Here is a 15014-nt window from a genome sequence, read left to right on the forward strand (position 1 = left end):
CAGAAAGTTATCACATTTCTCGTTTTTTCAAAAATTAAGAATAATCAAGGTTTTAAATACCCAACTAAATAATTACGTCACCCTTACAAGAGGAATTGTGTTTACATGATCAGCCTTTAAAATTTAATTATACCAAAAGCTACCCCATCTTCTCTGAGATTGATCATTAATTAAACAATTTGGAATTTCAACTTAATGATAATTTTTTGTTTAATCACACAGTCATCGTCATTAGAGTTTAAGAAAATTATCAAATTATACAGGCACACAAACTCTTGTTATAGAATAATGCTGAAAGACATGTATGGAAATATAAAATATAAAAAAAAATTATTTATTTATTCAACTGACAGAGAGACCACCATCTCTCGTTCTCTCTCTCTCTCTCTCTCTCTCTTTCTTTCTATTTTCTCTCATAGCTTCTGCAAACAGTTCTATCCCACAAGCGTCCAAACAAAGAGAATTAATGGAAAGTGAGATTTGCAAGAAAGAATTATTTAGTTCTCTTTGTTGTTCTTGCTGCGGCTACTGAGGATTATTTGCATAGTTCATGGCTGTCTTGTTACTGTTAACTCTCTTCCTTATTGATCATGATATCGATGATGGCAGACCACTATGCAACTCCTGTTCCTCACCCTTTTGCACAATATAAACCCGAGATTCCACACCCCTTCTCTTCTTTTTCTTCTTCCGCTTCTTCTTCTAATGGGTTGTGCTGAGATCAGACACGTGTCCAGCTTCGACATCATCGGATTTGGTTTCTTGGTCTGTAGGGTGAGTTCAATATGACCATGGTTCCTTCTCAAAACGGGAAACATCAGAACATTAACAGGAGTGGTGATTATGTTATTTACGGTAGCACGACAACGAGTAGTGCTATGAACCAGATCATTGAAGTTGAAGGAGGCTACAATTGCTTACTAGGATCTGATTTTGTGGTGAGGAGGCACATCATGGCTGAGGCGGAAGAATCGTCCAGACACAACAACAACGAGGAAGCTGAACCTGGTGGCTGTGGTTCGACCTCAAAGGATGAAGAAGTAGAAGGAGCAAACACAAACACCAACACCAACAACAATAATAACAATAACTGGCTTCAATTAGGCATAGGTTTGACGAGCACAAAGGAAGAACTTGATCGAACCGTTCCAACAACAATCGCCTCAGGGCCTGTGGAGTTAGACTTGCTGCCCTCACGGCGGAGGTTCGATCAGCCGGCGGCGTTTTTTCCGGTGGTGACTTCCGGGAGAGGAGGAGGGTCTAGTTTTGGTGGTTCTTCTTCTTTGGTTTTCGAGCATCAAACGACGTCGCCTTCTTCCATGTCCATGTCCATGTCCATGGCTAGTGGTCCAATTACCTCAACCTTTGGTCATCAAGAGATGATGAACTGGGCATTTGGTCCACTGCTTCCTCCTTCGATGTCTATTATGCCCTCTTCGTCCTCTTTCACTCCTCTTCCACCTCCGCCTTCTTCTTCTTCTTCTTCCTCATCACAAACCTGTCACTCCTCTTTCAGGCCTCCCTTAGGATCCTACTTTCCCACACCCTTTCATCACTTTCCTTCTTCTTCTTCTTCTGGATTTAATCAATACGACGTGGCCGGGGCAGGACCAAGCTCCGATGTCACTGTTCGAGTTGTTGATCCTCCCAGAAGACCTCATTCTGGAATATGGTTCATGTTACAAGCCTCTCAGAATCAGTAAGCCAATTAAAATGCAGATTAATACTTGTTTCCAGTACTCTATTTTTTATTTTCTTTTTATCCACTATATAATACATGTGTGTGTGCATGCATCTAGCTATATCTAGCTATATGCATCTAGCTAGCGAGGCTAGTGCAATTTAATTGGGTTTTTGTGATGAAACTCACTTTGTTTTAATTTGCACAATGCAGAGCGAAAGAACCATTCTTGCCACAAATACCTAAGAACTACCTTAGAATTAAGTAAGCGGGTTTCTTTCTTTCTTTCTTTTTTTGTTTGTTTCTTCTCTCTTTCTTGAGCAGCTTGGGGCTTTTCTTGTCAGTGTGCAATCAATGTCGTTTTGATCATGATTTGATCGTATTTGGAGCTGCAAACTCATCATTTCTTTTTGACTTTGTGAACTTTCAGAGACGGAAGGATGACAGTTCGGTTGCTATTGAAGTATCTGGTTAGCAAACTCAGACTGGAAAGCGAATCAGAGGTACTTTCGACTTTCAACCATCTCTTTAGCTTTTTATATAAATATATAAATTAATAATTAATCTACCTGCTCATATATATGTGCGAAGTAGCAAAAGCTAGGGATTTTCCATCGTTGCTCTCTTACTCATGCACCTTGCTAATCCCATTTATCTGTTGCTCCTTTATTAGGCATGTAATTAGCGAGATGAAAATGAACATAGCGGATTACATAGGAGTGTCCGAAAAGGAAATAGAACTACGTTTTCATCAAAAGTACCAAAGTACATTAAAATAGAAACCTAGTGGGGTTAGAAAGATGAAAGATACAGCAGAACTAAAGCAGGTTTATCTAGTGATGGACCAAATATATGTTTCTTCCCTTAAAATCATTAAAAAAAGTATGCAGGTGAGAAGTATATTTCTCGAAACTGGTCTTGCATTTCCGTTTTCATTACATTTCATACTCATTCTGTGTCATGGTGTAACATGACTTCATTAGAATCATGGTGTTTTTTGTCCATCCCACCAACACAACATAACTACATATATATGGAGCTTCCACATAGGATCCCAAGAACCTTCTATTTTTGTGTCGTGTTTGGTGGTGGGAATTGGGGTATTATTAGTTAGGTGTACCGCAACTGTTCAAAAGGAGAACCTTAATTAAAGATATATCATAATTACTAATTAATCACTTCACGGCAAAAAAATAACATATATTTTCTTTCTAACCAAAAGTCAGTTTCATTGAAGCAATTGGTTTCACTGTTGCAGATTAGAATACTCTACATACCCAGTATCATCGTAATAATCACCCACGAGTATATGCTCGAGTAGTTCATGATTTCAGACTTATCACTGATTTGCATGAAAGTAACTTTAAATATGGTCTACACAACATATGTGTAGGAACTTGTTTAAAAAAATTGAAATCTTTTGAAGAACTAAACCAGATTAAGATTTAAACTAAACATTAGTAGAATGTTCATCGTGTAGATAAGAGATAGTTGATCACTGAAATGTTGGCCATGCACACCGTAAACTAATGGGTAGATTAGAAGAAAACCCTTGGTAACCTAGGATTTAATTTACAAGAAAAAGGTCATATTTATATATACTAAGCAGGATTAAGAATAACCAGTCTGCATCATCTGTCACAGCACAAAGATTGTAGAGTAGAAATAGGTTTACATATATATATATATATATATATATATATATATATACTGTATGTATATATGTATGTATAACCCTAGTATTAATAATGCAAGTATGTTGTTGAGATTGTGCATGTTAAGTTTGTGTGGAAACTGAATGATAGAGTGTACAGAACTAGTATTGAAATTTAGGTGTACTTTGAGATACTTATGATCTACGCTCATTATGAAACATGTGCACGAGGCTATATATGCATTGAGTGATATTATTAGAATGTGCGCATTATAGTGTGTCGACCCAGAACTTTATAATACTTCATGCACACTTCATCATCGAACACCACTACTACTTGTTGCCTAATAATTACTAAAAAAAGGTTTGAATCCTTAGAGAAAACGAAGCAACGCATAAATCTATATCATAATATTCATGCATGCCCTTGAAATTACTAGATCTGATGACCTAGGAGAAAAATTCAGATCTATATATATGTACAATGATTAGGTGCTCACCCCACTCGTTTATCATTTGCACTAAGTCGATCATACCATACTCAGTTTTAGCATGATGGAAACATTTATAAACAAGGTGAATTTTTTAACTCTGAATGATTACGAAAATTAGTAAAGGAGCTTCCATTGCTTTTACTCTTTTTAATTATTTTTGACATATTTTTTGAGATTGATTTTTTTTTTCTTTATGTCGTTGTACGTCTGAGGTTATCACAACGTACTTTGACATCAGTATTGTTGCTTCGGCAACGAGAAACATATTCAAGAACTTTTATTTCAGTGACTTTAATAGTTAAATCTTTGCTCTTTTTTAAATGTTAACCTTTCTTTTTCCTATCATGGAGATTTAAGCCATTTTAGGTATTAAATCCTCTCTTATTCTTGCTACCCACAAGAATTTTCAGGAAGTGTTTTCAATATCAATGTTTATCGCATTTGATCTTTGCTATGTTATGGAATTGACTGATTTTTGGGGTCAAAAACGTTTTTTTTTTTCCTTAAAATTCAATCGAAGAACCTAATTTTTTGGTAAAGATAAGCTTTTCTAAACATGGTTTTATAAAGAACTTGTAACTAAAAATTGATGATTTATTTACTTCTAAAATATAGGATTTTTTTTTTCAAATAAAACAATCTGTATGTAATATCTGCTTTGATATTTATTTTTCCACAAAAGCCAAATTTTTATAAGAATTATTTCGTTTGAGTTTGATATTAGAATGTACATGGAATGGGTTTAGGTAGAAGGAAATATAAGTTTTTAAAAATAATGAGTGGATTAAGAGTAATATATGTATGATAAATATGTGATATATATATATATATATATATATATATATATATATATATATATATATATATATATATATATATATATATATATATATATATATATGCATATGTATCAATGGTCATATATTATGTTTAGGTTTTGTTTATCTTGAATACCAGTTTTGTCTGTGTTGGCAACAACAGAAGCATTATCCACTAAACAACAAAAACCAAGGAACATGTTTACGAATAGAATAATGGTCTTAGACCTTTCATGCCAAACTGACACGAAGAAACAGAAGCATCAGTGTCAAATGTATCGAACATGCATTACAACTTTCATTCAGAAACCCATTTGTTTAATTTAATTTTGTAGTCCAGCACGCAAATTTTCGTATACGTTCATGGTATGCATTACCAGATTTCTCTAAAAAAATAAGTCATGCGAGATTGCAGAATACATAAAATCGACATTCCATTGTTCGTCAGATTTTCATGCAAGTTGCTTTTTCGGTCAACCCCCTCGTATTCTTTTTTTTATATTATACTATATATATATATATATATATATATATATATATATATATATTAAATGAGAATATATTATCGTGAAGGAATGAACTTTGACTATGATTATATTAAGTAATATTGAAATAAAGTAATTTAAATATATGGTTAGGATTTTGTTTTTCTTATTAAAAAAAAGTATAAGTAGATGCACAGGGAGGTGTCATTGAGTTGTATGTGGGATTTGTTTATTATAAAACACTGTATTTGAAGACAACTACTTCAATGAATAAATTTATGTTTGCTTGTTATAAAGAGGATAGCTATTTGTCTGAATATTGCTCATATATTGGCACATGTTTCACATATATTTACTTTAGTGCCGACTTACCTTTTCTGAAAAACTATTTTCGGCTGAAAAAATCTACGATCTATCAAAATTTAGTTTCTGATATAAGAAGATTATTCTGGGAATGAGTTGCGTGAACTGAAAGTTTAAACGTGCTGGTTATTGATTATCATTAGATTAATATATAATAAGTTTGTCATAGTTTAATTAGAATGTGTGACGCACTCAACATAACTTCTCTGGCTGCTGGTTTCCAATTTGATGTTGTTTGTTTGTTTGTTACGAGAAGTCAACCTAAGACTCCTCCGTTGTATACCAGACATCATAAAATTATATATAAGAATATGCTAGCTGGTTTGCATGTAGTTCCCATGCCGCCCGGAACATATATATAATTCACACATGATTTTGGTTTCGAACTATAAAGACCTAATCATTAGGTTTATAATGAGTGTGTTACATCCAATAACTTAAGCTAAGGGAGATATATATATATATATATATATATATATATATATATATATATATATATATATATATGTATATGTATATACCTTAATCTCTTTCTTCTGTGTATATATAAACAGTTTATTTATCAGTTTCTGATCGTAAATTCTGGAAAAGTTTCAGATAGTTTGTAAAGATTTTAAGTATATATTATTATTAGCATTAGCATACATCCAGATTAGCTGTATTATTTGTGAGTTAATTTTCTCCTCTAAGTTATTTAATGTAAGAAATAGGGAGAAGCATATATATATATATATATATATATATATATATATATATATATATATATATATATATATATATATATATATATAGGTTAATAGAAAAGAAGAAGGTGGTTTGTTTTATATAGGGCATAATATGAACATGGATATGTATATATAATAGATAGTCAAGGGAATAATGAGTGGAAGAAAGCAAAAAGATGTGTTTCATTGTGGAAGGGGTTTTATTAATTGTTTTTCCCTTTTTCTTGTTGCTTTTGTAATTTATAAAGAGTGCATTGACTTTAAGATGTAAAAACACATAATCTTAAAGTTGGATATATCTTTATCTTGGCCTACTTAGTTGACAGCACTACTCATACAAAAAGGTTACCAGATATTTGTTCTTAATTTAACTCAAACATCATATCCTAGGGCTTCCAAAATCACACGTGGACCCTGTCATTCTCACCACTCAATACCTATCTGCATGCCTTCGATTTTCTCTCTCCTCTTTCGTCACGCTTTCGCTTCAAATGTAGGCCCTTCTTCCCATTGCCATTTTCTCTCTCTCTCTCTCTCTCTCTCTCTCTCCTTTTCTACGGAATATTTGGCTCAAAAGCTCCATCAAACTGTCAAGTGCTGCACTCTCATGGAATGGAACCAAAAGAAAGAATCGCATTATGTGTACGCAGCATCTTCCACCAACCACAGTATAAACACTCTAATAAATCTCCCCAATTCACCATCAAAACTCACTTAAAAACACCAAAACTTGCTGACTGATTTCCGTGCACCATTAAAAAAGAAACAGTTGGAAGTATATATAAAGAACCACGCCACTTTAATCACTTCTTTATTAATATACTTTGTCGAGTTCAAACCTGTCGTACGATATTAAATAAAGCATATATATTTATATATATGGAGTTAGTTTTTATATATGACAGACGAAACAAGTTAGCCACAGTCGATGATGAAAAACCAAAAGGGCAGTGGTAACGTTGACGGTGGCATGCATTAGGGTTTGGGTGTTGCAACGTGATGGAGACGTGCATGACGAGGATGAAAAATTTAGTAATATAAAGGCGTGATTAGGTCTCTTGAAGGGAGGAAAAAAGAAGAAGAGAATAAAAAGATAGAATAGTTTAGATTGTGGGTATGCCTATTGTTCGGCGTGGTTGATGGATCGAGCGTTGCATGATATAATAATAATAATAATAATATTGTACGTTATGGTGTTAATGTTAGTTTAATAGAATAAAAAGAGGTGATCAGTGAGATGTTAATATGAAATATAGAATAGAATGGAAAAGAAAAGACTGAAGTCTAAGAGATGATGATTATGGCTTGGGAGGAAAGTCTGAATGGGCCCCCATAATGATTAAAGATAGGGCAGTTTTTGAGAAGGTGGGTTGGGTGGGCATTTCCACGATTGCCCGCTGACCCAAATATGCGTGCATGCTTAAGGATTTAGGAATCTCTTGCCTTAAAGAAATTTGCTTTTCTCAAACATTAAAATCAAATACCAAAGTGGAGACCTGTGTGGAACAATCTTATGCGTAAAGTAGAAGTTACAAAGATCTTATGCCTTCCTAAGTAGGCCCTAGACGTAAGCCACTGACAAAGCATGACTTCATTCTGATTTCATATATTCATCCTCAACCACTGTTTTCATTTTTACCAAACTCTATCACCATTTTCAACATCATTTCTCTTCACTACTATTACTCCAATGGATTACAAACTCCACATTAATGCTTCATTTTTTACAATTACGAGTCTAAGTTCTAGTAGAAATAAGATAGGTAGAAATCAGAAAATAAAACATCATATATATATATATATATATATATATATATATATATATATATATATATATATATATATATATATATGATTTAAACAGTGGAGTCTTTACTTGAAAGCAAGCTAAAGCGAGGCGTCGCGTAAAGGGAGATATAAATATCGGGATGAGGGATTATATATGAAAAAGTAAACATGATGATGGTTTATAGTATATGAGAATAATGAAGATAAAAAAGGTAAAAGAAAAAAAAAGTTGGGAAAATGGAATAAGAAGGAAAATGAAGATTATTATAAAAAGTATAATTTGTTATAATAACGCACTGGATGAAAAGTTGTGATGATGATATGTATAATGAGTTTAACCATGGGCAATAAGGTCATGCATGTACTGTGTATTTCTTTTTTGCTTGAAATCATATAGATATATATATATATATATATATATATATATATATATATATATATATATATATATATATATATATATATATTTGTTTTGTTGTGGTGGTGGATATATCACTGTGTGGCCACGTGATGGTGTGTGTGGAAGATGATAATGGAGAATGATAATAACAGTAATATTAATAAATGTGAGTGTTGCAGATAGAGATAACATGCAGAGGGCAGCAACTTTTACCTTTCTTGACGTTGCAGCATGTGAGGGATAACATATGGAGTCTCAGAGACACCACAACATCTTTGCTTTCAGATTCCTCAACCTCGGATCATGTCATGGTGCTCCATTATGGTAGAACCACTGCTTAAGAACAACTAATTAACTTCCATGCTGTTAATTGTATCCTTGTTAACTTATCTAAACTTCCTCAACCTCTTCTTTTTTTTTTTAGTTTTTTTTTCGATTTAATTTTCTATTCTAATGGGTTTTGATTATTATTTATTTTGATTTTTCTTCCCCTTCTATATTTCTTAATTGACATGGAGATTATGGAAAAAGTCACATATATATATGTCCCTCCAAAACAGTGTTTATTCCATTAGGGTTTTGGTTGGGGTGGGTAGAATTACCCTAAATTGTATTCCCATGTTGGACGGGGTGGGTGAGGAATTGCCATCAAATGTATTTTCAGGCACAAAACTCAATCTAATTTTATCCACTAACCCTATTCCCCTTTTACTCTCTTTTTATTCTCATTTATATATATTTTCTTCTGCTTATAGACAAAAAGAGAAAAATAAAATAACTTATATTATGATTATTATGGTTCTTGATGAGTGAATTTAATTCTGATTAAGTATGATATTGTATCTAAAATTTATCATAAAATATTTCTGTGTCGGCTACAAGTATGTACACCAACATTTAAAATTTAGTTGGTCAAATTTATTTTAATTAATTGAAATTTATTTTTGAAAATATCGACATTGTATCCGATGTTGATAGAGACAAGTTTGGTATTCGTTAAATATATTAATGGAAGCAAAAATCTTTCGTTAAAAGATTATTAGGAGAAATATAGAATCAGATGAAAGGTCAGTAGGCATGTAAAAAAAAAGAAGACAGTTATTCAAGAGGAAAATACGTGTAGAAATCCTTTCATTAAAAAAATTAAGGACTTGAGTCGTGAATGATAAAAATTAAGCATTAACAGTATAAATTAAGAAAAGTACAATTTTTCATTTATTTTTAATAGGAAAAATAACTTATTAATAATAAAAATATTTTAAAGATTTAGCAATTGTAGTTTAGAAGTTCTTGTAAATACTGAAACGAACTTAACAAGATGTAGACAGGATTGCGCAATCTAAAAAAATGAAAAAAATTATATTCATTGGGGTGCAGAAAGAAACTATGGAAGTGTAGGAAGTATTTGCCTTAGTTTTCTGGTTTGCTTGGGCCAGCGTCCTACTTCCTTTAAGAGCGTTTGCGTTTACGAAGACTATGGACTGGACTCATTTCTACTAGTTTGAGAAGCCCATTGTATGGACAACAAGGTGTGTACAACTTGGGTGTTACTCCCTCCACCACCACATTTTCTCCCTCCACCTCTCCAATTCTATTATATATTTTCTGAATTACAAAACTAACCTTTTATAATTACAAAAATAACCTTTATACTTTTTAATTTTAATTAAATAATATTGATTTAGTTTAATGCGTGTAAGGCTGTAAACTTCTGACAAACAAACTGGGCCATTTTTTTTCAAATTATCAGAAGCAATTTATCTGAATAATTTATTTCAAATTGCAAATTTAAACTTCATATCAATATACAAGGAAACATAAATTAAAATTAGAAAATTTAAACATGTATGCCTTAAAGTTACAAGTCATAAAAGAGAAAATAGAGATATGTTAAAGTAGTGCGGCTGTTATCAACATGTACGGGCAGTTCTCTTCCTTCACCGTCAGCAAAATCTAAAAACACTGCCATAGCAGCAACTCTGTTTTTCACTTTATCCCCTTTTTTCTGCAGAAACAATTTTCGAAACAAGAGAGAGAGTTACAACGCTAATTGAAACGACCCAACCGTGACCCAACCGTTAAATATACAAGCAAAAAACGGAGGTCGGACATCCGTTTGGATCTGAAACGGATGTCGACATCCGTCGACGGATCTCGACATCCGTTTCAGATTCAAACGGATGTTCGACCTCCGTTTTTCCTGATTATCTTCTTCCTTTCTCCTAACACACTCACACAGCAGAAAAAAAAGCAGAGGAGCAGCCCAGAGCAAAAATATATACATTACATTTAAAAAATTTTTTAAAAATATCATCACTAACCTTGTGGGAGAAAGCACCACCACACTTCACCGTCGCACCACTGCAACACCGCCGCACCGTCGCACACCGCCCACCGCTGAAGGAGGAAGAAAACCCTTATGGAAGAAAAATGGAAGATGAGAATGATGGTGTTTGGGTGAGAATCTGAGAAGGTTGGGAGGTGGGTGAGAAGGGGTAAAAATATAGATTTTAGAGTTAAAGTAAATAATTAAAATTAAAAAGTATAAAGGTTATTTTTGTAATTATAAAAGGTTAGTTTTGTAATTCAAAAAATATATAATAGAATTGGGGAGGTGGAGGGAGTAACACCCGTACAACTTTCATATGACTATTTCACCCTGTACCTATAATGATTTCATTCTATGGCTATTTCATTCTATACTTCTAATTATTTCATTCTACACCTCCAATTTTCGAAAATAACTTTACATTTTTCTTCATTCGATGAAAAGAATAAAAGAATCTTTCATCCAATTTTCGAAAATAATTTTACATTTTTCTTCATTCGATGAAAAGAATAAAAGAATCTTTCATTGCATTTCAAAACCTAATAAAAAAAAAATTCATAGAATTTCGATATCTGATGAAGCATAAGTAATGGGGTGTAGGAGTTCTTGAATGCATAAGTAATGGGGTGCAGGAGTTTTTGAATTGTAAGAACAGTTTTAGAATTTAAAAAGAAATTAGAGATGCACGATGAAATACTTAGAGATGTAGGATGAAATAGCCCTTTCATCTTAGTTTTTAGATGGGTAGTGAATTTCATCAATGGCATTATTCAAAAACTCCAAAAAAATGACTGACTAAAACTGTAATATTAACATATATTTATGGATAAAAATTAATATTCAGTGATTAATTTAAAAATTCAATTGAGATATCAGAGATTGCAGTTGTTCTTTTTAAGTTAGAAGGCTAATATAATAGTAATATATATATATATATATATATATATATATATATATATATATATATATATATTAAGGATGTTAATTGTAATTTACCAATAAAGAAAGGTGCTTGAATTCAAATTTTCAAATAGATAATTTTGAGACCGACGTATACCGTCAAAAAGTTTAACCTTGAATGACTGGACCAGGACCTCTCTTTCACAGCATGTTAGAAGAGGGTGGTGATCATAAACATCTATATTCATATTTTATGAGAATTGAAGCCCCTTAGTTGAGAGAAAAGATAACATACTTCCATTCTCGCAAGAGTGGTTGTGACTTAAAGGATATTAGAGACAGGGTACCACGCAAGCAAATGGAATTCAAGAGGAACCTCTAACAACAATAAAGAGAACAAATGGTAAACCTTAATCAGTCATGACAAATCAAGCAAACTGAATAGATTCTTAACTTGTTTGCAAGGTGGAACGTTTTAAATCAATCAAATAGAATACGGATTTCTTAGGTGGCAAAACGTTTTATCATATAGTGCAATGCATTTAAAGCAATATGAGTACATACCCTTAATTCAAAAAGTATGTTTGAAACCATGATTAGCTTCACAAGCACATTGGCCAGTTTAAAGTTAAAGGTAGCTGAAATGATACCAATCTATGCAAAAGACGGATCAAATCTAATCACTATAAGCCATTTTCCAGCTTATCTCCCTTGCTTTTCACTGCCAAGATCTGATTGAAGCCAACTGAAGTGGCACTGTAGTCAATTCCTGTTCTAGAATTCCCGTATTAAGTAAACTGTGGCTATAATTTTTCCACATGAGATCCTACTATTGAGACTTTCCACTCAAGCAAACTGTGGCAGTGGTTTCAACTATGACCCAACTCATTGAATCATTACAAACACAAACCAGCTAAGGCATTGCAAAATGTAGTTACGATAAGGATCAAGTAGTTGGAATACTGATCATAACATATAGACAATATACCATCCACTATGTCATTTTTTACATAAGAATGCAAAATTACAAAGTATACAATGAGAAAGAAAAAAAGGAAAAAAAGATGCCTCCACAACCACCATAAGTTATGACTATTTACTTTGCAGAATATAAACATTAACACAATTATCTGAGGATCATGAAATCTTATCAGTATAAATTGTAAGTACAACATCATATCTGACCGTCTGTTCCTTATTTCATAAAAAAATAAAAAAGATCACCCCCTACTGCAGTATCATAGTTAGCATACACATATAGAGTAGCTGAAAGGTTAATCAGTATACAGAAACAAAATTCTGTCCAGCCAGCAATCTTATATTTTACAGACAGAAGAATTCTACTGGAAGAGGAGATGCTTAAGCTTGCAGTTTATCAACATAGTTGTTTAGTCTATGGGGGAACAAGAGATGGAAGAATCAAACAAGAAGTCAGGCTACATAAAGAATGCAATTCAATTTAGTGCACAAGAACTTCACAGTGCATGGCTTAAAGTCAATCAGCATACATGCTTAAAGGCAAGTAAGGAAAATGAACGACTAATTCATTTCATAACAACCAGGGGAAAGTAACAGCTTGAAGTCTTACTCTAAAAGAGAATGCTTTGATGGAAAAATATTAGTATAATCAAGAGATCATTATCATCAATTGTTGGGCAACTTAATGACTCTACATATTTCTGAAATCATGATTCCGTAATAATTCCATTTCAAAAAACCACGTCACTCTTCAACTTAACCAGAAGTTTCAGGAGCATTAAATTGCACATTACTTCAAAATAACATATGAACAATCTTTGAACAAAAGATCGAAACCTACATTGACCATATATGGGTGGTGCATTGATTAAGTGGCCAAGCATCAGATTCATTATTCTCCCATGTTAAAGAAACCATGGGATCAGATAAACAGATATTTCAATTATGGCAACAAAATCACACAGAAAAAATGGGAAAGAAAACAGGACAGACAAGAAGTTTCAACAAAGAAAAGAGACAATAACAATCACTAAGCCCCTATTGTTCATTCACCATAGATAAAAAAAATTCCTTATACATACTGCATTTTCTATCCACAACTTAAAACCAGAAGAAAGAAACTATGAAAAGCTACACATACATAATACATATAGATACATACATTAACTCATCTTGATCCCATTACACCACGATCACGGAAAGCACTTCCTCAGCTTCTGGATTGCATTGTACATTTTCCTTCTGGACCCGACAGCGTTGATCCCCATATCTTTGAGATCCTCCAATGTCAACATAGGAAGCAACTCATCATCGACCTCATGGATCTCAAACATAGGCGCATACCTACTAAGACCTAACTCGAAAAGCCAGGACCTAACTCCGTCGCTCTTCCTCCGTTCCCGCGATTCCGATTCAACGCCGTCGTTATCCGAAACCCTAACTCTAGGATCCTCGCTCCGATCCACGTGCCAATAATCCACACCGTTATCTTCCACCGAGTGCACCGGACTCTGATCCTGTTCAAGATCATGTTCGAAATCCCTAAAACCTTCTTCCTCACCATTTTCGTCCATCGTTGCTCGCGGAGTCCAGTTTGATCTCAACCGCTTCGCCGTTGGTCCTCCTCGCTTCGCCTTTCCCCTACGGTTGTTGGTGCTTCCGAACTCTTCGCCGCCGTTCGCGAGGTTCGTGACGGAACGCGCCTTCGAAGTTCTTGAAGATTCCTTCGGAGTCCGCCAGCTCCATGGCGGCATGCTCGGACGGCGCGTATGCGAGTCGTGGCCATGTAAGGCGGCACGTTGGTCGCCGATCTCTCCTAGACGGACGCTCGGACGGCGTTGCCGCTTCGGAGCTAACGCCGGAGGAGCGGCGATCTCGATGCTCGGCTGCGATGCAGTTGCTGCAGCCGGCGGAGCCGTTTCCGCCTCAACCTCCGGTGCAGAGGGAATTGGAGGGTCCGGCGGTGGTGGGTTAGTTTCGGGCTCTTCGGCCATTGTGGTTACAGTGGCAGGGGCGGTGTGCGCAGGATAAGGGAGACAGGTAGCTTTCTGGTACGTTCGGGTGCAACGCTGCAATCACCTTCTAAGATTTTGCGCCGTTGGATGGTTATGATACGGATTGGTGAACAGTGTGGATGGAGCCAAATAGACTCTGGCGGTCTTCTGGTCAAGTCGCTGAATTGAATATTTGAAATAGATCCAGCATGCCACCTGTGTACCTACTATACTGAATGTTGACAAATTATCACTAAACTAATTAATTAATTTTAATTACTTATAAAAAATTAACAGGTGTAACCCTAGATTTTTATTCACCTTAAATTCAATATAAATGAAGTTGTTTAATTTAAATGTATATACTATCTTATTTCGTATTTACATTTTTTTTTCAAACTTTAC

At 34.0% G+C, this 15014-nt stretch overlaps 2 protein-coding genes across 5 annotated transcripts; one reads left to right on the forward strand and one right to left on the reverse strand.

Moving 5' to 3' along the window:
- Positions 1–388: 388 nt before the first annotated feature.
- Positions 389–9201, forward strand: LOC108328516 (protein LAX PANICLE 2). Its single transcript, XM_017562393.2, has 4 exons — positions 389–1699; positions 1895–1945; positions 2112–2184; positions 8588–9201. The coding sequence occupies exons 1-4, from the start codon at positions 786–788 to the stop codon at positions 8747–8749; spliced, it is 1200 nt and encodes a 399-aa protein (XP_017417882.1). The 5' UTR covers positions 389–785; the 3' UTR covers positions 8750–9201.
- Positions 9202–10729: 1528 nt separating this feature from the next.
- LOC108328153 (uncharacterized) lies at positions 10730–14759 on the reverse strand. 4 transcript variants are annotated; one of them, XR_008246860.1, is made up of 3 exons: positions 13778–14759; positions 11933–12015; positions 10730–10824 (listed from the first exon to the last, which is right to left on the reverse strand). XR_008246860.1 is itself a non-coding variant. In XM_017561969.2 (2 exons), exon 1 carries the CDS (start codon positions 14607–14609, stop codon positions 13809–13811), a length of 801 nt encoding a protein of 266 aa, XP_017417458.1. In that variant the 5' UTR covers positions 14610–14759; the 3' UTR covers positions 10730–10824; positions 13778–13808. The 4 variants fall into 4 exon arrangements, 3 of the variants coding, with proteins under 3 accessions (XP_017417458.1, XP_052728764.1, XP_052728763.1); XM_017561969.2 differs by lacking the exon at positions 11933–12015; XM_052872804.1 differs by lacking the exon at positions 11933–12015 and having other exon boundaries at positions 10730–10873.
- Positions 14760–15014: the final 255 nt, after the last annotated feature.

This window comes from Vigna angularis, chromosome 2 (assembly GCF_016808095.1).
Source record: "Vigna angularis cultivar LongXiaoDou No.4 chromosome 2, ASM1680809v1, whole genome shotgun sequence".
Taxonomy (NCBI): domain Eukaryota; kingdom Viridiplantae; phylum Streptophyta; class Magnoliopsida; order Fabales; family Fabaceae; genus Vigna; species Vigna angularis.

Coding starts and splice junctions, on each gene's coding strand:
- LOC108328153 (XM_017561969.2), bottom strand. CDS start 14,609: ATGGCCGAAGAGCCCGAAACTAACCCACCACCGCCGGACCCTCCAATT.
- LOC108328516 (XM_017562393.2), top strand. CDS start 786: ATGACCATGGTTCCTTCTCAAAACGGGAAACATCAGAACATTAACAGG. Junction 1,946..2,111: donor AAGAACTACCTTAGAATTAA/GTAAGCGGGTTT, acceptor GTGAACTTTCAG/AGACGGAAGGATGACAGTTC. Junction 2,185..8,587: donor GACTGGAAAGCGAATCAGAG/GTACTTTCGACT, acceptor TGAGTGTTGCAG/ATAGAGATAACATGCAGAGG.